Source organism: Monodelphis domestica, chromosome 3 (assembly GCF_027887165.1).
Source record: "Monodelphis domestica isolate mMonDom1 chromosome 3, mMonDom1.pri, whole genome shotgun sequence".
NCBI classification, from domain to species: domain Eukaryota; kingdom Metazoa; phylum Chordata; class Mammalia; order Didelphimorphia; family Didelphidae; genus Monodelphis; species Monodelphis domestica.
The window spans coordinates 179,057,459-179,085,368 of NC_077229.1; the positions used below are offsets into that span (position 1 = coordinate 179,057,459).

General features: G+C 34.2%; 1 protein-coding gene across 9 annotated transcripts in view; it reads right to left on the minus strand.

The window, feature by feature from the left end:
- Positions 1 to 27,910, minus strand: part of TMEM67 (transmembrane protein 67) — a 148,005-nt gene that overhangs the window by 82,157 nt on the left and 37,938 nt on the right. For all 9 annotated transcript variants that reach the window (XM_007488109.3, XM_056823318.1, XM_056823321.1 and 6 more), the window contains exons 4-13: positions 23,716 to 23,815; positions 22,539 to 22,608; positions 22,352 to 22,426; positions 16,549 to 16,611; positions 8,550 to 8,704; positions 8,336 to 8,444; positions 7,168 to 7,254; positions 6,343 to 6,408; positions 4,744 to 4,888; positions 2,614 to 2,737 (exon numbers count right to left, since the gene is read on the minus strand). In XM_007488109.3, the coding sequence (XP_007488171.2) occupies positions 2,614 to 2,737; positions 4,744 to 4,888; positions 6,343 to 6,408; positions 7,168 to 7,254; positions 8,336 to 8,444; positions 8,550 to 8,704; positions 16,549 to 16,611; positions 22,352 to 22,426; positions 22,539 to 22,608; positions 23,716 to 23,815 (994 nt within the window). The remainder of the gene's footprint in view (positions 1 to 2,613; positions 2,738 to 4,743; positions 4,889 to 6,342; positions 6,409 to 7,167; positions 7,255 to 8,335; positions 8,445 to 8,549; positions 8,705 to 16,548; positions 16,612 to 22,351; positions 22,427 to 22,538; positions 22,609 to 23,715; positions 23,816 to 27,910) is intronic.

Below are 27,910 nucleotides of genomic sequence, written 5' to 3' on the forward strand. Positions count from 1 at the left end.
ATAAAATCTGACTCTGATACAGGAAAATCATTTAACCTCTCTGTTTTCTCAACACAATGTAATAATTACCTGTAGTTCTTACGTCTGAAGCTTATTATGAAAATCAAATAGTATAATACATACAAAATGCTTTGCAAATTTTAAAAGCAAAAACCACATGTCAGCTATTGTAATTTTATAAGCCTAGAATGACTTAGGTGGTTGAAACTACAACATCAAAACCTTATATCCTCCCAAAACACTCATCTGAATATATGTTCCAAGTTGTAATTCTTTGCTACAACTATCAGAATTTCGTTATTGTTTTTGTTCAGTCATTTCAATTCCAGCTGACTCTTCAAGACTCCATTTGAGGCTTTCTTTGCAAAGATACTGCCTTCTCCTTTTCCAGTTCATTTTACAGATAAGGTAACCAAAGCAAACAAGATTAAGTAACTTGCCCAGGCTCACACAGCTAATAGATGTCTGAGGCTGCAATGGAACTCCAGTCTTCCTGACTTTACATCCAGTGTCCTTCTATTGTTATCACTTAGTTGCCCGCTAAATACTTTACTAAGACCATTTCAACGAATTTTAGAGTTGGAAGGAACTTTGAAAGTAATCTAATAATAAGGGGAAAGACTTGTTCAAGAATATTAATAGCCATGTTCTTTGTGGTGGTAAAAAATTGGAAAATGAGGGGAAGCCCTCCGATTGGGGAATAGCTGAACAAATTGTGGCATATGTTGGTGATGGAATACTATTGTGCTCAAAGGAATAATGAACTGGAGGAATTCTATGTGAACTGGAACAACCTCCAGGAAGTGATGCAGAGCAAAAGGAGCAGAAACAAGAGAACATTGTACACAGAGATTGATACACTGGTACAACTGAATGTAATGGACTTCTCCATTAGTGGCAATGTAGTGATCCTGAACAACTCAGAGGGATCTATGAGAAAGAACACTATCCACATTCAGAGGAAAAACTGTGGGAGTAGAAACACAGAAGAAAAACAACTGCTCGACTATATGGGTTGAGGGGGATATGACTGGGGATGTAAACTCTAAATGATCACCCTAGTGCAAACATCAACAACATGGAAATGGGTTTTGATCAAGGACACATGTAATAGGAACTGCATATTGGCTATGGGAAGGGGTTGTGGGAGGGGAGGGAAAGAATACTATTCTTGTAACCAAGGAAAAATGTTCTAAATTGACTAAATAAATTTTTCAAAAAGAAAAAGAAAACAAACAGAAAAAAAATTTAAAAATAAAAACCTTTAGAAATTTAAAAAAAAAATGAAAGTACTCTAATGTGGGGAAGCTAGGTGCCTCAATGGATAGAACATCAGACTTAGAGATGGGAGATGCTGGATTCCAATCTGGCCTCAGACACTCCCTAACTTTGTGACCCTGGACAGCTCATTTAACCCCAATTATCTAGCCCTCTCTCTTCTGCTTTAGAAATGATACTTAGTATCTATTCTAAAACAGAAGGTCAGGGTTTTTTAAATCTAAGGCAATCATTCATTCAATACAACAATCTCTTCAATATCTTTCTGGACTGATGATTCCATTTGAATGATTCCAATGATTAGGAGCTCACTACCCAAAAAAATACCTCATTCTACTGACAGACTACAACTATTTCCTGATGAATAACTGTGAATGACCTATTATTCTCCAATGCAGTGATCCAAGACAATCCCAGAGATTCATGATAAAAAAATGCCCTCCAAGAAATAACTGATGGAGTCTGAATGCAAACTGAGATATAATATATTTCATTTTCTTTCCCCTTCTTTTATTTAATTTAATAACTCTTCTACAAAATAACTAAAATGGAAAAATGTTTTACAAGATTCTACATGGAAAATATATATCAGATTGCTTACCATGTCAGGGAGGGGAGAGTGCAGCAAGTGAAAGTCAGAAGAAGGGAGGATTGGAAACTCAAAAATTTTTTAAAATGACTGTTATAAATTATTTTATATGTAATAAGGGAAAATAAAATATTATTTTAAAAAGAAAATTTTATAGTGTATGAAGTTCTTTTATTATATTAAAATCTACTTCCCAGTAACTACTTAACCTAATGGATAGAACACCAGACAACACTTGTCTTTTCCAGCTAGAAAAGTAAACTTCAAGCTGAAAAACATAGAATAAGTATATAAGAGAAATTGAAGTCTAGGTAGGTAGAATTAGGAAGAGAACACCTCACTTCAGAGGAATCTCAGGACCAAAGAAAGTCCTGCCAATCTAGCCTTATATCATTTCTTAACTCAGGTATTGAGGTCTATGGCTTCTACAACAATCCATTCCTTATGTACAGTGCTCTCCTCATTCAATTAGTCTTATTTCTTTTGAAGAAATTATACCCTTTCATGGCCCTACCTCTGCAATTAATCCCATTCTACCAAATCTGATTGGTACCCTCTAGAGATTATCAAAACTATTTGTGTTAGAATTTCAATTTCAATTTGTTACTTTTACTTTGAAATGAGCTAGATGCACACCCTAGGCCATAAAGCCTTATTACCTATCAACTTTAGTTATTTTCACCTCAGATTGTGGGGCACAGCTTCAATATAACCAAGACCAAGTATGGTATTAGACATTTATTCACCTCATTGTTAACTTGCTGGCAATTCGAATTACTCTTGGTATATTCCCTAAGTCATTCTCTCGTCCACTTAATGTATCCACCAAGAACAGGCGGCGTGTCAGAAGCCACTTGGAAGAGCTGCTGTCTTTGTTGTCCAAAAACATGAGAAAGAAGAAAAAAAAAGAACAAAAAGATACCTTAGCTTTATACTCTGATGGCTCTATGATTTCATTAGTTTAAATGCTCACCCACTTGGTCTCCCAACTAAGGAACTGCCAGGTTGCTTCAGCAAAAATCTCAAATCTTCTCTAGAGAAGCTGGTAAGAAGCATCAGACTCACAGTGCATCTTTCCATTGTTTTTTGGGCAACTTATCATTTTATTTCTTTCCAAATTGAGGGGTTTCCTGATTCAAATATATACAGCATTATCAGAAGAATATTGATATTAAAGAGATGGGCTCATATGACAGTGAGGAGTTTAAAGTCACTGAAAGCACTGCAGTTCACAAAATGCAAGGAGAGAAAAGGAGAAAGGGAACATACATTTGAGAAGGGACTATGTGGCAGGCACAGTGCTAACCAAACACTTCACAAATATAATGAAAATGGAGTAAGAGAACTTGTATGTACATCTGCATTCTTTTCTCTGGCATTGCCACCACTCTAGTACAAGCCCTCATCACCTCATACCTGGACTATTGCAATACACTGCTGGTGGGGTCTACCTACCTCAAGCCTCTCCCCACTCCAATCCATCTTCCATTTAAGTATTACACTAATAAAGCACAGCCCCCTCCCCCCATTTTGACACTCCCACTCAATAAACTCCAGTGACTCCCTACTGCCTCCAGGAGTAAATGCAAAATGTTTTATTTGACATTCAAAGTCCTTCATAATAGGCCTACTTCTACCTTTCTAATCTTCTTACACATTATTCCCTACCATATACTCTGATCCAATGACACCAGCTTGAGATAGTGACTTCCTTAAAGTCCCAACTAAAATCCTACCTTCTACAGGAAATCTTTCCCAACCTCTCTGAATTTCTAGTAAGTAACTTTGCTCCCTTAATTATTTCTGAATTATCCTGTACTTAGCCTATTTGTACATATTTGTTTGCTGTGACCTTTTTCTTTTCAAAAGATTAGATATATTTTCTTAAATCTTAGAGGGAAGAAACATAAACAATGGGTATTATTGTTCAGTTATGTTTGACTCTTGGTAACCACATTTAGGGTTTTCTTGGCAAAGATACTGCAGTGGTTTGTCATTTCCTTCTCCAATATATTTTACAGATGAAGAAACCAAGGCAAACAGGATTAAGTGACTTGCCTAAAGATTAACCCATAGCTAGTAAGTATCTGAATCCAGATTTGAACTCAGGTCTTTCTGACTCCAGGCCCAGTACTCTATCCACTGTGCCACCTAGCTGCCTTCCTTGATTTTTTTTTTGTATCCTTAGTACTTAGCACAGTGAATCTCTCTCTCTCTCTCTCTCTCACACACACACATACACAAACACACACACACAATTAAGCAAATACACTTTCCTTTATATAAAAGAGGCTAAAGAGAAAAAAGGTGATGAGAACACTGGCAATAGTGGTTCCATTATGAACCTAGTGCTTAAATGCCTCCATCTTGCCAAATTATTATTTCTATAATTTTAAGTTTTCATCAATTTGGAAAAATTATTCTCCCCAACTAATGTGAATTAGTGGGCTTTTACTATAAACTATTTAAAGAAAAGAAATCAGTTTGAGAAAAATTCCCAAATGATTTCTATTCATTTTCCTCAGGAAGTTTTTAGCAAAGCATCATATCAAGGACAACAATGGAAATCCAATTTCAAATAGAACCTTTTGTACTTACTTAACACTGTGACTTCTGTCAACTTTAGTTTCCCTATCTATAAAATGGGGTTAATAATAGCACCTAATTCCCAGGGTTACTGTGAGGATAAAAAGAGATAATAATTTGCTCCTTGAGGACACTGCTTAGCAGTATGTCTGGCACACAAATAGGCTCTTAATGTTTATTAAATGATATTTGTATAATGCTTTGCAAACACCAAAGCACTATATAAATAATACCTATTATTATCTTTTTGAATCAACTTAAAGTAGAGAAGATCAGTGTGAAGGTCTTACCTTGGTTTACAGGGACTTCATTGTGCCGAAGATTTAGGTTTAATATTGGTATAGCCCAAAGGTGTTCACTAGTATACTCAAGATATAGATCATAAAAAATTGGACTTTTAAAGTCAGTTAAGATCTTGGAGACTGGAATCTCACACTATTTAAAAAAAAAAAAGAAGCAGCATCAAATCTTTAAATTCCCATTTGGTATTCTTCAAAGACGTTTTAAAATAAATTTAGGGGAAATTTCCATTAAAATGCTTTGAGAAAATAGGCCAACCAACAAGTAGAGGATAAATAATAGACTTAGTTGTCCTGGTCAAAAAGGCATAGGTTTGGTCACTTAGCTGTGTGACCATAGGGAAGTGATTTAACCCCGATAGCATAACCCTTATTGCTCTATTGCCTGAGAACCTATACTTATTAGCCATTCTAATTTTATGTATTCTCACAACACGATAATTATGAGAAAAATAATATTCCTTGCTAAATTACAAAATATTAAATATTAACTGATTCTATTTTGAAACTAGATTAATTTAGCCAAACCCATGCACTTCTACTATTGGCATCTTATTTTCATATATAAAAACCATTTTTATTTTTGGAAACAAATGAATTGGGGGTAAAAGATTAAGTTTTCCCCTATTCCTTGGATTCAAAGCACTAATTGGTATTCAGATAATTTGAAGCAAATTCATTTTTCAAAAAGACTAATACATTCACTGGCAAGACAAGACTATGAGGGGCTGTACAAAAATATTCAGCTAGATAAAAAAAATTTTAATTTCCATCGGTGACCTAGCTCTGAATGTTGCCAATAGTTGAAAATTACAGTTTCTATCTTCAATTAAAATTAATTGCATTAGTAACTGAACACTACAGGCACAAAGTTTATCTAAAAGTACTCAACTATTACTGTGTTCCAGTCAATCAAAGTGTGGGTTATAAAGCTTATCATTATAACGTCTATAGAATCTTACTTTTCATTGACCAAAGAATAAGCTGAACTAAATATGCCCCAAAATCCTATAAGAGTTTCCAGAAAATTGTTGAAGTATCAATTTTACACTATAATTTGGTATCGAGACTCAAATTGGGCAGAATATACACATTTACATGTATTTTTGGAGAAAACTATATATGTGTGTGTGTGAATATATAGACAGACGTATATGTGTATTTATGTAATTTTCTCCAAATATTTCAACATTAGATATAATTGTCTTTTTCTTTAAGCCTGTAAATCTAGGTTAAATAAACATGATTATAAAAATCTACTATTTTTAAAAACAAGACTTATCACACTAAGGAATTAGGAAAAAAGTTTCAAATCAATCTGAAAATGAAAATGACTTCATAATATTTAAAACATGTAATACTATTTTCATACTATTCAAATTATGGAGATTTTCTGAGTCTAGATAGCATTAGCTACAATTCTACTTTATCTCTATTTCACAGTGAGAATATTGAGAAATTTTGCTTATTATCTAAAACATTAGATACCCTCTTTTTGAGGATAAACTCCTTCAGTATTACTGGCATGTTTTTAAAAGAATGAGATTTAGGTACAGGATAAAAATGCAACTAAATATACTTTGAGCTTACATTTTGCTGATAAGTTGTTCCAAAGTCATAAGCAGCATCTAGTCTGGACACTGTATCTGGACAAAGCTACAAGAGTCAAACAAGTGAAGAAAATAAGACAAATCAAAATTGTCTCAATTGTATTAATAGGAAAAAGTAGAGTAGCTTGAATAATAGAGATGTGTGGGCACTCACATCAGTGGCATTAAACACAGAAAGGGGAACCACTAAATCATACTTAAGGATCTCTGAAGGCCAGATATTAACTTAGAAAACCACAAATTAACATTATTTTCTACATCCTACTTTTTTATTTATTGTATTATTTTCAAATTACATTTTAATCTAATTTAGGCCACATTCCAAAGTATTTCAGGTCACAAGCTGCTATTTTCTACATGACTAGAATGTACAAATTTAAAGGAAGACTGTCTTAGGCTCTGAAGTTCTCTTTTATCAGAATGATTTTAAGGTAACTACTAAACAATTAAAAAAAAACTAATAAAAAAATAACAAGATATATGCAGAGCTTCACAATTTACAAAGTATTTTTTCTTAACCATTGTCAGGCAGTCAATATAGATACTGAGATTCAATTTACAGATAAGAAGTCTGAGAGGGCTGATATGACTCGTGACCAGGGTCAAATAGTGATAATGTCATCATAGAGCTGGGATTTGAACTCAGGCATCCTATTTCAAAGCCAACACTCTCTCAGTTTAAGGTATGATCTTTGTTTAACATTTAAAAGGATGCTCCATTTAAACAGATTCATTTTTTCCTTTTATGTTGAGTGTATTATTTTTTAAAGCATATTAGTCATTCTTTAACTAGAATTATGGTCACCTGTAAAAGACCTCCTTCCAAAGTCCTCCACTGGAGAAAATTTCCTCTCACATCATAAGAAGCTGCAAAAAACTTCAGTTTTGTATTCTAATAATGAAAGGCAAAGTTAAATTAAAATTTTATGTATTCTCACATCACAATAATTTTGAGAAAAAAAATATTCCCTGCTAAACTGCCAAATATTAAATGTTAACTGATTCTATTTTGAAACTGATTCATTTAGCCAAAACCATGCACTTTTTTTCATATATAAAAGAACATTTTTTATTTTTTGGAAACAAATGAATTGGGAGAAAAGATTAAGTTTTCCCCTCTTCCTTGGATTCAAAGATTTAGAGGGCCCACACACATTGGGAATGAAGGCAAAGGACCAAATGCCCTCTTAGGCCAAACTCCAGGATGCTGGAGTCATGCCATTGCAAAAGTTCCCTCTGACTTGGGTATGGAAATCATTTTATTCTTGTACTTCAAGACTCTTGTTAGGGATGCACTTTAAGAATTTCCCCAGCTCTGCCTATGGTACATTTAGTACTTCTGGAGGAAAGAATTCTGTCCCCAAAAAGATGGCTTACATAAGACCTGTATGTCCCTATGTGCTTGGAAGTACCATATGAAATGTTCAAAAGTACTAAGGAAAGGCCAACATTAACTATTTTTGAAACCATTACCTTCTCTCTTAGAATGGATGCTAAGTATTGCTTCCAAGGCAAAAAAGCAATAAGGGCTATGCTATAGGGGTTTAATGACTTGCCCACAGTCACATAGAGAAGTGTCTGAGGTCAGATGCGGATCTAGGACCTTATATTTCTAGGCCTAGCTCTATCCACTGAACCACCTGGCAGCAACCCCCATCCCCCCATCACTAATAATTGTAATACTTAGTTGCTAAAAGAAGCTGGCATTTAAGAATAAAGTCAAGGTTCATTTTTTAAAATAATAATTTAAAATAACTTTCAGAGACTGCAACAATTTTAATAAATATATCTGGCAACTTTGTTTATGTGGATTAAATCTTATCAGCATTTACTCAATTAAAATTAAAACTGATAAACTGCTTATTTATTCATTTGAAATAATATATTTATATTATCATATACTCCAATTAGTTCTTAAATTTAAATGATACGTATTTCTAAGAATATTGGGTCTTGAGAAAGTAACAACATACTTGGTTTTGACCTTTAAAGCTGAAATTTGTAGAAAGCAGGGTATTTCTGAGTATCTGAGGTGCTAATCCTAGCTGATCTCCATAGAACAACCATGGAAGATTCTGTCTCCTGGAAAAAAAGTTTCTATTTAAACTATGGAAATTCAGTATTTCTATAAAATTTGTACAAATAGTTGCATGTATAAAAAAAGTACACCAATAAAAATATTCATACCAGAATGATATAGAATGAACAGTGCCCAGTCCAGCAGTATTATCAAAGACAAATCGAAACAGACGACATGCATCAATGGCAGCAGAGCTCCAAGAATTCATGTTCATCACACACATATTTCCAAGGGCTTGGCAAGATGTAAGATTAGAATATATCTTTAAAGGAAAATGGAAATATGTGATGATTAACAAACTAAGCAAAAGTTCTTTTAGAAAATTAAATTTAGCCTTCACTTTAGTTTTTCTAATCCAGCAGTTCTCAAATTTTGGGATCTCAGGACCCCTTTCACTCTTAAAAATTGTGAATCTCCAAAGGGCTTTTGTTTATGTGGATTAAATCTTATCAGCATTTATTCTGTTATGAATTAAAACTGATAAATTGCTTATTTATTGATTCATTTGAAATAACAATAAAATAAATTTATATGTTATGATAAATAACATGATTTTAGATAAAAAATAACTATATTTTTCAAAACAAGAAAAAAGTTGAGTGGAATTGCTTTATATAGTTTTGCAAATCTATCATCTAATTTACTATAAGACAATAATATATTCATATCTATGTTCAATCTGTTGATACTTCACTTTGGTTGAAGTATTTAAAGAAAATTCAATTTTTTACAGACATGGAAAATGAAAGACTATTTTAATAAGCAAAGGATCTTCAGGACCTAACCTCTGACCATACTTTAAGAACTAGTCTTCTAATTATTTCATCTGTTTCTTCCTCATTCTGGAAATGTTTGTGTTTGCTAGCCCAGAAAGTATGAACCTCACCTTAGTTTTCATATCCCTATTCCTTTTTTAGTTTTTCTACATATTCACAGGACCATAGTTTTAGAGCTAGAATCTTAGAGGGACCTTAGAGAATTTCTAGCCCAACTTCTTCATTTTACAGATGAGGAAAAAACCCTAGAGAAAACAAGTCACAGAACTAAGATTTGAACCCAGGGCATCTCATTACAAATGCAATTTTTTTTTGCTACTCTATCATACTGTCTTCTTGGATATAATAAAATAATAAATTTTTGTACAACAAACACAGAAATTAAAAGAAAAATATAACAGATTAGATAAAATATTAGTGGTAAGTCAGCTAAAAACTTGACACATAAAATGCATAAGGAACTCTTAAACTTTTGTCCAGATAGATAAATGGTCAAAAATCATGAACAGAATATTTTCAAGCATTAAAACAAATTGCTAATAATCATATGGAAAAAAATTTTTACCTCAGCAATAATAAAACAGATGTATTTTAGAAGAACTTTAATCTACCACTCCAACAATCAAACTGGAAAAATAATTTTAAAAAGCAATGAAATCAGGTAATTTACAAACAGAAAACCTCTATATAAAACAAAAAATCACAGCACTAAGGTAGCAAAGAATTGGAAACAAAGTAGATGCCCATCAACTTGGGAATGGCTAATCCAATGGTGTTGGATGAATATAATGTAATATTACTGGGCTGTAAGAAATTACCAATATGATGAATACAGAGAAGCATGGAAAGAATTACAAGAACTAACGAAAAGTGATATAAACATAGCCAGAAACACAACATACAAAATAACTAGAACAATGTGAAAAGCAACCACACAGTAACTGAAAACAAATGTCACAAAATTATGATCAACAAGTTTGGCTATAAAGAGGAGACATGAGAAAACACAACCCTCCAACTCTTAGCAAAGATGAATGTCCCCACATATGTCCATTGTATACTGATGTTCAACTTTTTGGGTATTAATCCGCTTTGCTAATGTTTGCTCTCTTCTTCCTTTTTTTTCTTGTCAAAAAATTCTGTTGTTACAAAAAAAGGGCAAAAGGAGAAATATAGAGGAAGTATAGGTAACACTTTTTTTAAAAAACCAATTAAATGTGTTTAATTTTTAAAAAGAAAAAGAGCAAGCAATGTTGGCAATGTTATAGGGGACAAATATATTCATTCAATTACTGATGTTACTGGAAACATGAATTATCTTTGAAATATACCCCCTTACCCAATAATTCCATTATTAGGAATACCCTCAGTGTTAACAAACCAAAAAAGCTAACTACTGAAAAATGTTCATAGCAGCAGTAAGGGCTAGGCAATTGGGGTTAAGTGATTTATCCAGTGTAACACAGATAAGGGAGTATCTTAAGGACAAATTTGAACCCAACACTTCCCATCTCCAGGTCAGATCCACTAAGCCACCTAGCAGCCCTAACACAAATAATTTCTAAAATATCTGAGAAGTGCTGAGGAAGCATGGGTTGGAGGTCCTGGACTTTTCTGATAAAGTCATGTGCTAAGGATAGGAGTATCCCGGGACAGCTGGGTAGCTCAGTGGATTGAGAGCCAGGCCTAGAGATGGGAGGTTCTAGGTTCAATCAGACGCTTCCCACCTGTGTGACCCTAGATAAGTCACTTGACTCCCCTTGCCTAGCCCTTACCACTCTTCTGCCTTGGAGCCAATACACAGTATTGACTCCAAGATGGAAGGTAAGGGTTTAAAAAAAAAAAAAGATAGGAGTATCCAAGACTATCCCACCCACTTCTGTAATAGGGCTGATATTTTAGGAAAGTAAAAAACAATTAGGATAGTTGCCATGGGGAACTTCCTCTTGAGGTCCATGACTCATCTATAAGGTGCTAGCATGGAAGGGAAAGAGGTACTTTAAACATTATCCAAAGTAGACTTGCAAACTTTCACTACTGCCTGCTGCATTCCTATTTCCCAGCTTCTGACTCAATAACAATGCTGCTGCCATAGCCAAGTTGCAGGTATTTCACAAAAGGGAGGATGAGAGGCAGACAGGAAGGGAAAAGTCAGACCTTATTAAATTAAGCTCTCTTTTATCAGGGATCTGTGTGGTTGGGAGTCACTTCAGGAGAAGTTTGTCTACTAGCACAGAATGGGGCAGTACCAACCAGAGCAAAATTAAGCAGGTATCAAAATTTAAAGTTGGATATTAATTTATAAACAGTGATAGTTATCAAAACTCAAATATTCTGGTCAAAAAATTCTGAGGTTTCCATAAATAATTGTCTGATAATTCCACAAATAAAAGTTTGAATGAGTCATGAAACAGTTAAAGCTTCTTAAATAAATATTTCATCAATATTGAGAACATGATAATTGTTATATTATTTTGTCTCCTTTGAGTCTCACTATATTTCACTGCAGTGTAGCTGTGACCATGGTTTCTCTCTCTTTTTTTTAATTTAAAAGTTTTCAATTCCAAATTCTTGCCTTCCCTCCATATCCTACCCTACACCTGAGAAGGCAAGAAATACAATACTCATTGCACATAGGAAGTCCTGCAAAATATATTTCCACATAGCCATGTTGTGAGAAAAAAAAAGAAAAAAAGAGAAATATGCTTCAATCTGCACTCAGAGTTTACTGGTTCTCTCTGAAGATGGGTAACATTTTTTATCATGAGATTTTTTATCTGAGACTGCCTTAGATCATCATATCAGTCAAAGTTGCTGAATCTTTTACAATTGATTGTGTTACATTATTGCTGTTGCTCTGTATAATATTCTCCTGATTCTGCTCACTTTACTTCGCATTATATATATCTCAAGTTTTTCTAAAGCTATTCCTTTCATCAATTCTTATAGCACAATAGTGTCTCATTATGATCATATACCATAACTTGTTCAGATATTCCCAATTGATGGGCATCCCCTCAAATTCCAATTCTTTGCCACTACAGAAAAAGCTGCTATAAATATTTTTGCATATGCAGGTCCTTTTAATCTTTCTGAGGCACAAAACTAAGTGTCATTCCTGGGTCAAAGAGTATAGACAGTTGATAGCCCTGCAGGCATAGTTGCAAATTATTCTTCAAAATAATTGGATCAGGTCACAACTTCACCAATTGTGTATCAGTGTATCTATTTTTCCACACATCCTTTCCAACATTTGTCATATTCCTTCCCTGATATTTTAACCAATCTGATGAATATGAGGAACTACGGCAAAGTTGCTCTAATTTGTATTTCTTTAATAATTATTGAGAGCAATTTTTTCACATGACAACTGATAGTTCTTATTTATTTTGAAAACTGTCTGTTTGGGGTATCTAGGTGGTTTGGTGGTTAGAATAGAAGATCTTGGGTTCAAATGTGACTTCAGCCATTTCCCAACTGTGTGACTTTGGGCAAGTCACTTAAACCAAACTATCTAACCCTTACTCCTCTTCTGCCTTAGAAGTAATACTTCATATCAATTCTAAGACAGAAGGTAAGAAGAAAGAAAGAAAGAAAGAAAGAAAGAAAGAAAGAAAGAAAGAAAGAAAGAAAGAAAGAAAGAAAGAAAGAAAGAAAGAAAGAAAGAAAGAAAGAAAGAAAGAAAGAAAGAAAGAAAGAAAGAAAGAAAGAAAGAAAGAAAGAAAGAAAGAAAGAAAGAAAGAAAGAAAGAAAGAAAGAAAGAAAGAAAGAGAGAGAGAGAAAGAAAGAGAGAGAAAGAGAGAAAGGAAGGAAGGAAGGAAGGAAGGAAGGAAGGAAGGAAGGAAGGAAGGAAGGAAGGAAGGAAGGAAGGAAGGAAGGAAGGAAGGAAGGAAGGAAGGAAGGAAGGAAGGAAGGAAGGAAGGAAGGAAGGAAGGAAGGAAGGAAGGAAGGAAGGAAGGAAGGAAGGAAGGAAGGAAGGAAGGAAGGAAGGAAGGAAGGAAGGAAGGAAGGAAGGAAGGAAGGAAGGGAGAAAGAGAGAGAAAGAAAGAAAGAGAGAGACAGTGAGAGGGAGGGAGGGAGAGAGAGAGGGAGGTAGGAAGAAAACTACCTGTTCATATTTTTTGACCATTTGTCAGCTGGGAAATGGATCTTATTTTGTTAGATTTGGCTCAATTTCCTATATATTTAAGAAATGAGGAAATAGAGCTTTTCTTAAAACAATTAGTATCTATCTAAATATCTAAAACCAAGAGAAAATATTATCTGTAATAGGAATAAACTAGAAGCCTTTCCAATAAAATTAGGGTGAAGCAAGGATTTCCATTATCATCATTAATGTTCATTATTATATCAACCATGTTAACTATAGTAATAAGACAAGAAAAAGTATAGGCAAAGATGAAACACGATCTATCACTTTTTGTAATTGAAAACTGTATAATTAGAGAACTACAGAGAACCAATTATCATCTTGCTCTTACCAGCTAGGTACAAATGCCCTCAAGGCTCCGACCTGGGCTCTCTTCTTGGTCTTTCATCAACTACCATGAGTGTATCATCTCTTTGCAGAAGATTCCCAAATCAACTTATTCGACCCTAATATCTCTCAACTAATCTCATATTAAAACTGCCTACTCTACAGTCTACCTCAATGTCCCATGAATTTTTAAAACTCGATATGTTCAAAACAGGATTCATATTTTCCAGTAAATTTATTCCTTCTCCAAGCCTCCCCATTTCTGCTGCTAGTTCTGCCACCACCTAGGTTCACAATTTTGGACTCATTCTTGACTCTGATTCTCTCTTTGATTCTCTCTCTCTCTCTCTCTCTCTCTGTCTCTGTCTGTCTCTGTCTCTGTCTCTCTCTGTCTCTCTCTCTCTCATATATATATACACATATATATACACACACACACACATATATATATATATATATATATATATATATATATATATGCATGTATAAACACCTCTTGAATCTATCCTCCACTCTCTAACTTCTACCCTAATTCAGATCCTCATCACCTGCATGGCACAGTAGATAGTGTGCTAGGTTTGGAGTCAGAGAGATCCAAGTTCAAATCTAACCTTAGACTCTTCCTAGCTATGTGACCCTGGGCAAGCCACTAAACCAGTCTGGCTCAGTTTCCCCAACTATAAAATGAGGAAAATAGTAATACCTACCTCACAAGGTTGCTATTATAATCAAATAAGATACTATTTGTAAAGTGTTTAGCATAGTAGTTGGCATGTAGTAGGTGCTTAATAAATGCATGTTCCTTTTCCTTATCCCTCTTACCTATACTTACTGGAATAACCTCCTAAATGGTCTCTTTGCTTTTAATCTATTAATTCTCCACACAGCTGTCAAAATGCTATTCCTAAAAAAAGATCTTTCCTTATTACTCTCTTACCAAAATCTTCAGGGGTCCCCTATTGACTACAGGATAAAATAAGAAATCCACAGCTTAGTTTTCAGAGGGACTTCCACAATATGGCTTCCATCTTACCTTCCCATCTTATTTTCCATAATTCCTCTTCACTGACTCTTCATTACAGAAAAATCTGCCTGCTAGTTGTGCCCATGCATGGCATTCCTTCTTTCCACTAGGCAATGTCATGAATGGGAATAGCTGGCAGCCTTTACAGAAGAGGTCCTACAGATCTGAGGTTCATTTCCTCCTCATCTCCACTTTCTAGAATTCCCAAAGCGCAACTCAGCTGCCAACTTCTATTTGAAGACTTCCCTAATCTCCCACAAAAATATGGAATGTAAGCTCTTTGAAGTAAAGGATTATAACTTTTTTGGTTCTTTTTTATCTCTAATACTTAATACAGTATCTAGCACAGAGTAAAAAATTAATAAAAGTTTAACTGAACTTATTTTTTAAAACTGCACATTGTTTTGAGGGTCTCCAATGACTCCTTATTTTCAAAAGTTAATTTCATTAACATTTGGTAAAGTTATGCAACTGTGAATCATGGAATATCACAATTTGGGAAAAATTAAAATTTCCAATAACCTAAAGGGCAATAAGATGAATCAGAGAACTAAGAAATGAATAATATTGATACAATTGATACAACAATATTGATAATAAGTTATTGAAGGTATGTGTTACTAGAACAATAAATGAGTCTGTCATATACTAAAAACGTTGGTGTCCCTGATATATTAAAAAAATGAAGAAGAGGAAGACCTTTAGATGAGCAGATTCTCATTATTATATTTGTAGGATAAAATAATCAAGAATATGACAGAATTAGAAAGCATGAGGAACTAGATGGGTTATAATTTATATAGATTAATGGGGTAACCACATTGATGACCAACAAATCAGTAAAAATAGTCTATATATAGACTATATAAAAGATCTAAATAAAATATTTAATCAACATGCAGTACTCTTGGTATGGAAATCTTAGCAATGTAAATCACAATTCATCTATGCTGGTATATGGGTTCTATGTTGTTACTTAAGAGAAAAACCTATGTGACTTGACCAGGATTACAGTTAAAAAAGACAGAATTTGAATTCTTATCTTCCTGCCACCAAGCTAGCATTCTACAAGCCATAAGTATGGCTCTCTATGTCTCTGAAAATAATTATTTAAACAGTTCAAAAATGTTTAAGAGGCAGCTTCTTACAGTGGATAGAGATCGGGCCTCCAACTCTGAAAAATAGGTATAAGAGGTATAAGTGATGCTTCTGACATGCAGTGTGCCCCAGGCAAGTCACTTAACCTCAAAGTACCGTACAATATTCTCAAGTCTATATCTTAGCCTATAACCAAGAAAGTGTCAATGTGAATTGGTAACATGAGTTTTTTCATCTGGGAATTGTCTTTATCAATGAAATCTTATGTCTAATCTCTAATCCTATTTTAACAATTTAAAAATATAATAAAAACTAAAACTAAACCTAAACAAAAGCTTGCTTACATAAATTTTAAAAACTCAAATATAACATTTTAAATAACTTTAAATAGTTATATTTTTTACAATTTGGCATTAATTTGCTTTAAATCATGTTAATTTTAGTTGAAATTATGTATGTTTAAATCCAAATCATAAAAGAAATTAACTTATTCTCTTAAAAACTCAAACACAGTTGAATTATGTTTTAGATGATATATAGATATTAAGCAATATTTTTCTTATATGTTTTCTAGCAATAAATCAGGAACTATTCATCTGTTCAGTACAAAAGTATTATTTTTTTATTATTATATATATTATTATATTATAATATTAATATATTATTTTTTTCATGAAAAAAGTGATATTATAATGCTCAACACTTAATACATTTTAAAAAACTGAACTCACCAAACAAGCAGCTGCTACTGATTGCAAATGTTTTGAAAGCCACTCAGAATTAAGTGATGCACCCTGTAAATAACAAAGGATGAATTTCTGTTTAAAAATTAAAATGGAAGCTTCTTTAACCTAAAATAGGATTAGTTCTTTTTAATGTATACAAGAGTAACACCATTTTTTCATTGTTAGTGAAAAATTAATTCCAAGGATATTAGGGTGTTTTTTTCCTTCATATAATAAAATGCTGGAACCCAATACTAGGATTTCTGGATCAGTCCTATTTAATACCTAAATATTAGATAACGCTATCATGTAGCACTATCATAGTAAACCTCAAATCTGAAAAGACATTCAAAGAGATTCAAATTCAAATCAACAAGTATTTATAGATATCTACTACATGTAGGGCACAGTCTTGGAAAATAGGATATTTCCAGCCTTTAGGAAGTCATATTATTCAAAGGTTTTATTTCCTACCCAGATGCACTCTTCTGGCCTTTGCTATCATGTCCCAAGAACCTCTTCATTCTCAAGTCACTTTTATCCTGGAATTCATACATCATTAGGACCTATTCCACCTGGGATCTCTCTCTCCAACCAGAAAGAGTAGAGAAAAGACCTCTTCTTAGAAGTTCCATTTAAGAAGGGTACTCAGGCCAGCAAGCTCTTCACTTCTCACCTGGCTGTATTCCTCTGGACATTTTTGGGTGTTGTCTTTCCCCATTGGAGTACAAGCTCCTTGAAGGCAGGGACTATCTTTTCTTTTTTTATTTGTTGTATTCCCAACACCTAACAATGTTCATGACATGAAGCAGGCACTTAAATGATTGCTGACTAAAGGGGATACTAAATATACACTGATAACTATAATACAAAGGGAGGTAGTAAATGGACCAAAGAACTAATAGGACAATGTGCTATAGGAACATATTAGAGGAGAAAAGGTTATATAGCAGAGACCTCATTTGAGCACTGAATAAAGAATCTAAAAGGCATAAATATGGACTATATTACAGGCATGAGGAAATCAGCTACATGAACACTCAAAGGTAGAAGGCACTAAAGCCAGTTTAAGGAAAAGCTAGCTATCTAATTTGGCTAAAACATAAGAAGTGGTTGAAGAGAAACAATATTAATTAATTTCATGAAGGTAGGTTATAGCCAGATGTGTAAGTCTTAAAATATTAGGCTTAGAAGTTTGTATTTGGTCCCAGAGAAAAGTACTTTCATGCTGAGAAGTCATGTGTGCTTTAAGAAGACTATCTGTCAGTTCAATGATGAATATGTAGAGAGGGGAAATATTAGAGACAATAAAATCAAGGAGGAGACTATAACAATAGTCTAGCTCAGAAGTGACAAAGCCTTGGGAAGGGAGAAATGACACATATAGAAAAAACACTAGAGAAGCAGAATTAGCAGAATTTGCCAAATGAATGAATATTAATAGGAAGAAAAAGAAGAGTCACAGAGTACTCCAAGGTTTTAAACCTGGAGGACTGGAAGGTTGCTATTTTCCAAAAAAAAAAAAAATTAGGGGAATTTGGAGGAAAATCAGGCTAAAGGGGGTGGGGATAATAAGTTAATTTTAGGACATGCTGAATTTGAAGTACTAGCAGTTCACCCAAATGGAAGAGATATACAGCAGACATTAGTTTCTGGACAACAAAGACCTGAGGGCTTATTTTGTCATTTCAAATTCTCAGAAGAATCACAGCCTTAGTTGAAACTGAATAGAATTGGTATGAACCTTCACATTCTTTATCTATATCCAAGGGTTTTACCAATTAAAAAAAAACCAAAACTTTACATTCTGTCTTAGTAACAACTCTAATAGAGAAGGGCAAGGGCTAAGTAAATGGAATTAAGTGGCTTGCTGATAGTCACAAGAGCTAGGAAGCATCTGAGGCCAAAGTTAACACCAGGCCTGGTTCTCTATCCACTGAGACATCTAGCTGCCCCACTTAACCAATTACTAATGTCTAACTACATGTAGTTGAAAACAAAAGATTTTTCTAAATGTCAAGAAAGGGAAAAAATGTACTAGCAATTCCATAGTAATAGATTCTCATCACTTATGATTAAAATAAAAGCAACATTCTTTCTGAAGAAAGGACTAAAATTCTACCACCAAGTCAGCTCAGGGCAGTTGGAAAATTATCAACAATGAAATGGTTATGACACAAAGGGAAAGAACTTCAAAAGGAAGAAAAATGTGAGTTGTCCAAAGAGACTGATACGCATAAGCAGAGAACTCAGAAACTAACTCAGATTTTTTAAAGATATGACAGAAGATGTATAAAAGCAGGCAATTGAGGACAAATACAAAGTTGTGGTATAGTCCTATAATAGCGTCAAGAATAAAACTTAGCATGAATTGAGCATAACGAGGGTAGCTGATGACAGCAAAAAAATTTTGTTATTGCTTTGTTTGTTTTAGAATTTAAGAACAGTCGGTCTTTGACTATTTCATTTCTTCCTTGCTAGCTAATGTAGTCACAGATAACAGGACAAATAAAAAATTTTAACGTGCTTTTCCCTCCACCTTTCTAGCCCTAGAATTTTATTTCTTTCTTCAACTAACAAAATTAACTTTTCTCTCACCTCTTTGCTTATTGAAAAAAAATTTTTAATTCTTGTAATAAATACGCACAGGCAGGTAAAACAAATTCTCCCACTGGGCATAAACTAATTGTAAAAATTACCTATGACCCCTTTAAGAGGCAGGGGCACGTCTCTTGAGTAAATTAGAATACAGACAACAAATGGCACTGGCCAAGGAACAATTGGTTATTTTGATAACTCTTTAGTATATAGTAGAGCAGTTCAAGAAGAAGAAGTTTAGTAGATAGTAGAACAGTTCAAAAAGAAGAAGTTTGAATGAGTACAGACTCAAAGTGGAATTGGGTCTTGATGAATATGTAGATGCATTAAGTTATATAGACAGGAAGACAAAGAACAGTCGGTTAGAACTAGGAGAGCTGAAGCAGTAATATAGGCAGCTACCAAGAAACGGGCTGGGACACCAGGAGTGAGGCTATTGTGGTCCTATCAAGGATAAGAAATGCTGGAACAGAAATTTTGGGTTAAAGACAATGAACAATAAAAGATTATTGCTAGAGATAGATGGGATGATGATCATTGTTTTACTGTCAAGAAGAATTAGACTTGTACTACAAAGGGCAGAACAAGAAAGGCTAACTGAGAGAACTGATACATAAGCTAAACAAAGAAATAGTAAGAAAACATCTTCTGGGTCAAATTAACAATGCATTACATTTAAAAGAAGAGAATTTTAGAATTGGAAAAGACCCCAGGGGCCATCTATCTGAAAAGAATCTCTATTGTAACATAATCAACAAATAGTCACCTCTACTTGAAGACCACCTCCTGGGGAATCCTCTTTGAGGCAGCTCATTCTAATTTGTATAACTAATGATTAGGAGGTTTTTCTTATATCAGGATTATGATATAAAGATATCAATTATATCTTTAATTAACCTCTTTGCAGCTTCTACCTAAAGTTCATGATTCTGACTCTGAGGCCAAGTGGAAGAAGCCTTTATCTCCTTTTCTAAATGACAGCTTCAAGTACTTAAAGTTAGCTATCATGATCCTTTTCTTCTTCAAATTAAATGATGTTAAATGTGTAGTTAAACCCTTCAGCATACTAGCTGAGCTCCTCTTGATGCTGTCTAGCTCATCAATTTCCTTTGAAAACTGGGAAGCCTAGAACTGAACAGTTAATTGATTGCTACTAGTCTAGATGTGTTCTGACCAGAGCAGAGTCTATATAGCAGTATTGTCACTTTCGTATTCCTGGAATCAAAACTTCTGTAAATGTAATCTAAGGTGGCTCTAATTTTTTTTGGCTGCCATATCACTCTGAAAACTTACTGAACCCATGGCTCCCAAAACCATTTTTCAAAATGTTCTCCAACCACTCATTTCCCATTTCATACTTCTGAAGCTGATTGTTTGAAAACAAGTTTGAAACCAAACAAAAAGGATGTTACTTTTATCCCCATTAAATGCCATCTGATTAGATTCAGCTTAGTATTTCTAGTCCATCAGGATCTTTTGGGATCTTCTTAACCACTCTTCTCAGCTTTGGATTATTATCAGATTTAATAAGCCTGCCATGTTTGTCTTTATCTAAGTCTTTGATAAAAATATTAAACAGTCCAAGGCCAGGAACAGATCCCTGAGGGATTCAGTTAGAGGTCTCCTTCTAAGCTAATGCTCAACTATTTGAATCTGATGATTCAACCAGGACAAAATCCTTTTCCTTGTACTCTCCATTAAAAGGAAGACTGTATACCTCTGTTCTCTGCAACTAAGATTGTCATTATCATTAATGTGTGCTTATCTGCTTTTTAATGCTGTTTTCATTCACTGTTCTGTTTCTATCATTAAAGCATAGCCATCATTTCTTTTAGTGGAGAGATCAGGGTCTATGGACACTGAATGCTCTATATGCTGCTAGTCATTCTATTCATAGGCTTTTTAATGTATTTTTCTTTGTAACAAAGGACAGAATGTAATATATTAAATGATCATGCTACAAAAAAAAAACCAAAGCATTAGAAACTTTAAAAAATAAATTTAGAAACATCAGATTTTAAATCAAAACTCTTTAAGATAAAACTATATTTTAAATTTAAGCAATCAAAAGAATGTTAAGTGATTTAAATATGTATATATCCAAAGGAATAAAATAAAAAGAAAAAGCAGGATATTAAAGAACAGACAAAAATTATAGTGATTACAAGCTATTTCATTCTAATATTCTTAGATATTAAGACTAGCTTAAATTAACTTAAACAGAAGAAATAGAATCTGAAGAAGTTTATATATTGTGACTGCAGAAAATATGGTTTCAAGACAATGTCTTGTTTTAAATCAAATATAAGGTGGTCGCCAGGGAAATATTCCCAATTATGAAATATACCCAAGTAGGCTGGGTTTTATAGAGATCTTAATTAATACAAATGTGGAATTAAGGAAAAGGAGAGAGAGAAAAGGGGAATAATGAGAAAAGGATAGGCCGGCCCAGGAAAGCCCTGGCCAACCCAGGCCTAAGACCTAAAAGAAGGATCAGTCAGTCCTTAATCACTCACCACAAGATCTGTCCAAGCAAGGATTCTAGTGACACCAGGCCAGCTTCATCTCAGCTGACTCCACCAGCTCAATCCTGAATCTGAATCTGAATGTGAATGACCTTCAGCTCCCTTTCTGAGCACCTTTTAAAGGGAAATTTCTCCTATGTCACCTCCCCTAAATTCTTACATCTACAAATCACAGTAGACAGACCAAAGGACAGACCATTCTTAATTCACACCTAATAAGTCTAAACTTTTGAGTAATTCACACCTGAGTAAGTTCTCACCTCTTTGCCTTTTGCAAGTTCACAAGTTGCCTGATCTTTATAGGTACTTAGCACCCTTTTGAATTAGTTCTAAAAATAGGCACAGCCTAAGAACTTTTTGCCTTATTATAAGTATGGGTTTAAGTACTTTTCATTGTTCAGCAAAGAGTTTACAACTTTATCTTCCCCTAAAGTATGCTTAAGTAGGGGTGGAGTAGAGGTCTTCACATTCCTGATTTAAGTAGAAGTCTCACATTCCTGATCTAAGTTCCTTCATTGTTTAAAACGGGGAATGGTCTTAACCCAACTTTATGAAGTCGGGTCTGAGAATTTTTAAGGTTCACAATCCAACCTTATGAAGTAGGGTCTGAGAATTTTTAAGGTTCACAATATAAATAGAAATTGAAGAAGTTTAATACTATCAGAACAAAAAATAAAAATACTTACAAACTGTCCATAACGCCAAGTTGTAACTGCTTGTGGAAAAAAATTCCCGATACTGCTGAAACATAATCCACCTGTCTTTATCAAAAAAATAAGAAGAAAATTCCAGTTACCAGGAAAGTATAAATTATTTGATAAAACAATGCATTTTACATAATTTTACAATTTACATAATGCATTTTTTTCTTACTAAAATAGCTCGCTCTGAACATGTACAGGACTTTGTTGTATTGATGAATGTTGGTTCACATCTGACACACCTGTGCAATAAAATCCACACCAAAAAATATTAAGTATATTCATAAATGATATAGGCATGAATGTAAGGGTCACTTTCCTAAATGATAAATCAATATAAACCAGCTCAAGTCAGCAATTACTATATCTTAAATAAAAGTAAATTTAAAATTCTGACCTGAAGCCAACATATCCTTTTGAAAATTACAGTGCTATGTAAGATAGTGTGAAATGGGTAGCATGTTAGTTAAATCAATCATTTAGATGATCTTTTAAAAACTAATGATCAAATACACCAAGATTAAATCTTACACGTTTTTAGTACTTATTCTACTGCAGTTATCCTTTTTCTATGTTGCTTGCTGTTAAAGCTGAAGTTATTAACCTTTTTTGCTTCATAGATTCCCTTTTGGCAGTCTGGTAAAGTCTATAGATACCTCTTTAGAATAATATTTTTTGTTGTTTTTTATTTTTTCCCATGGTTACATGATTCATGTTGTCTCCCTCCCCCTTCCCCTATTCCCTCTCCTCTTCCAGAGTTGACAAGAAAGAAAATAATATTTTAAAGAGCATAAAATAGTGTTTAAAGAAAGCCAATTATAATGGACATAGTTATCAAAATAAAATTTCTAAAAAGTTTACAAAATCCAGCTTAAGAATCTCTCACAAATAAATAAATAAATGATCAAACAAGAGTACCTAAACCTAAAAAGAAATTCCCTTCCAAACATACTTTCCTAACTTAAGACAAGGACAGCCAGTACCCAAAATAAGAGGAAATGAATGCCTATGAACTGAGAGAAAAATTAGAATAAGAATCAGGAGACAGTTCTAGAAGTTCTTAAAAAAGAAGGGTATTATATAATGAAGAGTCTCTATCTCAGCCTTACGTCAGATGGGAAGCTGAACTTAGGAACATGTCCTTTTGCATTTTAAAAAAGATGTACAAATAGAGTCAAAATAAAACAATAAAAATGCTTCTTTTACATACTCAAAGGGCTACTGAAGAGAAAATTAGATACATACAAAAAGAACATAAAAAATATGAAATTAGTGAAATGTAAGATATCAGTAATCTCAATTTAATCAAATTTATGTGTGAATTCAAAAGCTTCCATCATGTAGCTTACCTATTTCTAAATACATCTGCTGCTGAGAAAGAGTTTTCACTTCCATCACAAAGTGTACAAGTTGCTTCAGAAAACAACCTTCCATTAGTATCTCGTTCCACTAAATAATTTTAAAACAAAATTAAAGTGAAATATTTAAACATGATATATTTCACAAACAACAAATGTCTTTACTTAAAAAGTATGATAATACTTACTTGCAATTACTCTCCAATGAAAGGAATGGGCTTTTATAGGTTTATAGACTACATAGAGTGACAAGGAAATCACTTTTAAAAGACTGATATATATATTAATTTAAGATCACCAAGGAATTCAGTTATGTAATTCCTAAATGAAAACTCAAGTCAGCAGTCAACCTTTTATAGAGTTTAATTACAGACAGGAGGAAGAAAGGAATTAGAGAGAGAGAGAGAGAGAGAGAGAGAGAGAGAGAGAGAGAGAAAGGGGAGAGAAGGGAATAGGGCTTAAATACCCCTTCTGTTTAGGCTGGGCCAAAGGGCCCAAGCCCTTAGATAGCTGGGGCAAAGAAAAGAGATCAGTCCCTATTACTCACGTGACCAAAATGGAGAAACAGTCTCAGAGGCCCCCACCTTCAGCTTCCTTCAGAGCAAGCTTCTCAGAGCACCTCTCCAACCACTCAGAGCCAAAATTCTCCAACCACCCCCTCAGTCCTCAGACCCCTCTATCTTTAAGGAAACCATCCAAGTTCCCTCCCCTCAGTTCTCACATCTACCAATCACTGTCCATCAATTTCCCTGTGCCAATGGTGACTCTAGCTTAACCCAGGACCACCCAGAGGTCTGTGGCTTTGCACATGTCTGTTGGAGGTCATATTCTCAAATAATTAAATTTTGATCTATGCTGCAGCCCTTCCTAAATCCTGTTAGGACTGAGTGGGGTGGAAATTGTATTTTCCAAGACCTGATTCTGTCATTCCAAGTATCTTTATTGTATCAATTCTAAAATCAATCATGACTCAAAGAAATTCCTGTTCTGTGCTTAAGCATAGGTCAAAGCCCTTTCCATTGTTCAGCAAAAGGTTTCTGTCCTAAAGTAATCTTAAGAAGGGAGGAGAAGGAACCTCCCATGCCAATGGGGTTCACATTCCAATACACTATCAGTAAGAAATTTTCCAAGTATGAAATTTCCCAATGGTGAAATTTCCAACATTTATAAGTCCAAGAAATTTTAAGGTTTACAATAGTTGACTAAAAGATTTCTATTCTCACAAATGTATTTTTACATATTTCTTTAAGGCTTTTTATATGTTGTGTTTCAGAAATTCTGTAGAAACTTAGGGGTCAGACATTCAAATAAGCAAAAGTAAGCACAAAAGATTTTTTCTACTTTTAATATGATTCGTAAGGCCTACATAACTCTAATATACAATATTAATAATCAGGAATGACTTAACAGATGGCTAAATTTGAATAAATTTCCTTCATTTCTATTAGCTGATTGATGTGTAAACATGTCTACCCTGTGTGATATTAAGAATATCCAACTATGTTTAGTTATAAGTCAATGCCTTATTAAGAATGATTAAAGTTCAAATGACTATTGAAAAATAGCTATATTAAGTTTTTCCACAGGTTTAGATAACTAGCCAATTTCCAGTTTTAAGTTCATCTTGATCTTCTAAAATAGCACTCAGTCAATGGTCAATGTTACCAGGGCAAGTTTAAAATTCTTTTACATTCATAATATCTTTCACCTACTCATCCTCCTCTCTTCTGGCACTATCATCACCCTAGTATATGCCCTCTTCATCTCACACCTGGATTTACTGCACTAGCTTGCTGGGATTTGGGGGGTGGGGTCTGCCTGCCTCAAGTCTCTCCTCAAACCAATTCATCCTCCACTCAGCTGTCAAGGAGATATTCCTAAAGCACAAGTCTGACTCAATACTTCAGTGACTCCTAACTCCAGGATAAAATATACAATCCTAATTGGCATTCAAAACAAGCCTTTCCCCCTGTTCTCACCCCACTACCTTTTCTTACCCATTCCTGCTATCCCTCTAAAGATCACCTCCACTTTAACAAATACATATTTGTGCCTCCCTATTTGCATGCTGTCTCTCCCCCATGAGACCGGTAGTTCCTTGAGGGCAGAGACTGCTTTTGTCCTTTGTATCCCTAGCACTTAACACTGTGCCTGACACATGTAGGTACTTAATAAATGTTTACTATCAAATGAAAAGGTCAAGCCAGCTAGCCTCTAGAATTCCTCTCTCATCTCTAAAGTTCTATTCAAAAGGCTGTCTTTTCCTATGCGGAAATTGAATATCAAATTGATAACATGGACAAAGACTAAAAATAAGTGTTAAAATGTGTGCTTAAGACCTTACTTTAAATAATGATAATAGCAAGCTTTTATCTAGTGCTTTAAAATTTGGAAAGTGTTCAGTTTATATCTTTTTTTTCATTCTTCACAACAAGCCTATTAGGTAAGTGTAGTTATCCTCTTTTCACAGTTTAGGAAAGCTGAGGTTAAAAGAGATTAAAAGCCTTTCCCAGGGTCACACAGGTAGGAGGTAACTGAGGCAAAATTTGAACTTAGATTTTTTTGCCTTCAAATCCAGTGTTCTAATGACTACGCCATGTTAAAAAAAAAAAAGACAAAATTGTAGACAGTTTGGACATAAACATGATACGGGATATCTAACATTGTCTTCTACTACAGTGGGATTCTCCTCACCTCTAACTGTCACTGATCTGCTAATCTCTGAAAGTTAAATAGTTGCAATCTTTAAATAATTTCTAGGGCCAAAATAGTAGCCAAAATTGTGATTCCTTGCTGAAGAGCCACAGTTTTGCTGATCCTTTAAACTTGTAGCAATCCCCAAGAGTCAAGTACAGTATAGAACGGATAGAATGTCATTTTCAACCACAGATCACAAAGCAAAATATTGGACAGACCACCAGAAAGCATTAAGGGTTTCTCTTTGTTTGATTTGTTTTTAAACAGTAGAAAAAAACATATAATGGGTTGATTTTTTTTCTTTGTCAAAGACACCTATATTTTGCCCTTACCCAAACAGGAATTTCAGCTATCTTGTAATAAACAACTAATATAGCTGAACCAGATTTAGTAATAATAGTAACTATAGTATTAGTAACATCACAGAAGTAATTAATAGAGCACCATCCTTCAGCCCATTGCCAAGTTACTGTAAATCTTGAAATTTCTCAGACTTGTGAATGTTAAAAATTTCCCCATCAGGGAATTCACAATTGGAACAATTCCCTACTAGGAACATTCTCCATTTTGACTGTAAGAACTTGCCAGGATCAGAAATGGGAGGACCTCTACTCCACCCGTACTTAAGACTGCTTTAGGGAAGAAAACTCCTTGCTAAACAATGAAAGTACTTGGACCCATGCTTATGATGAGGCAGGGAGTTCTTTGAGCCATGCCTGTTTTTAGAATTGATACAATGGAATGCTAGGTACCTATTAAGGTCAGGCAACTTGTAAACTTGCCAGGAGCAAAGAGGTGAAAACTTACTTAGAGGTTTTCTCTTGAGGGGATTAGTCGACTCAGCTGTGTTTTCTCTGGTTCAGACTTACTGAGGGGATTAGTCCACCCAGCAGTGCTTTTTCTGATTCAAACTTACTAAAGGGATTAAGTCGACCCAGCAGTGTTTTTAGAATGGGTTGTCCTTTGGAAAACATCTACAGTGACTGGTAGATGTAAGGACTTAGGGGAGGTGACATAGGAGAAAAACACCTATATAAGAAAAAGCAGAATCTCTTGAAAAAAAAAAATCCTTTTGGAAAAATCTCTTATGAGGATCGCTTGAGAAAGCTCTTGAGATGATGCTTTTGGAGGCTTTTGGAAGGAGATTCTTTTGGAGATCGCTTGAGAGGAGCTCTTGGAGGAATTCTCTAAGGAGGTCTTTCAAGGGAGGCTGACTCTGGCTGGAACTCCCTCTGGGGAGACTCTGTCCCTCTGAATCCCTTACTTGGACAAATCTTATGGTGAGTGATAAAAGACTGACTGATTCTCTCTCTCTTAAGACTCAGGTCTAGGCCATGTTGGCTTAAGGCCCTTCATACTTATACTTTTTTTTCTCTCTCTCTCTTTGATTACTCATTGTATTATTAATTAAAATCTCTATAAAACCCAGTTGACTTGGGTATATTCATAACTGGGAATATATTCCCTGGTGACCACCTTATATTTGATT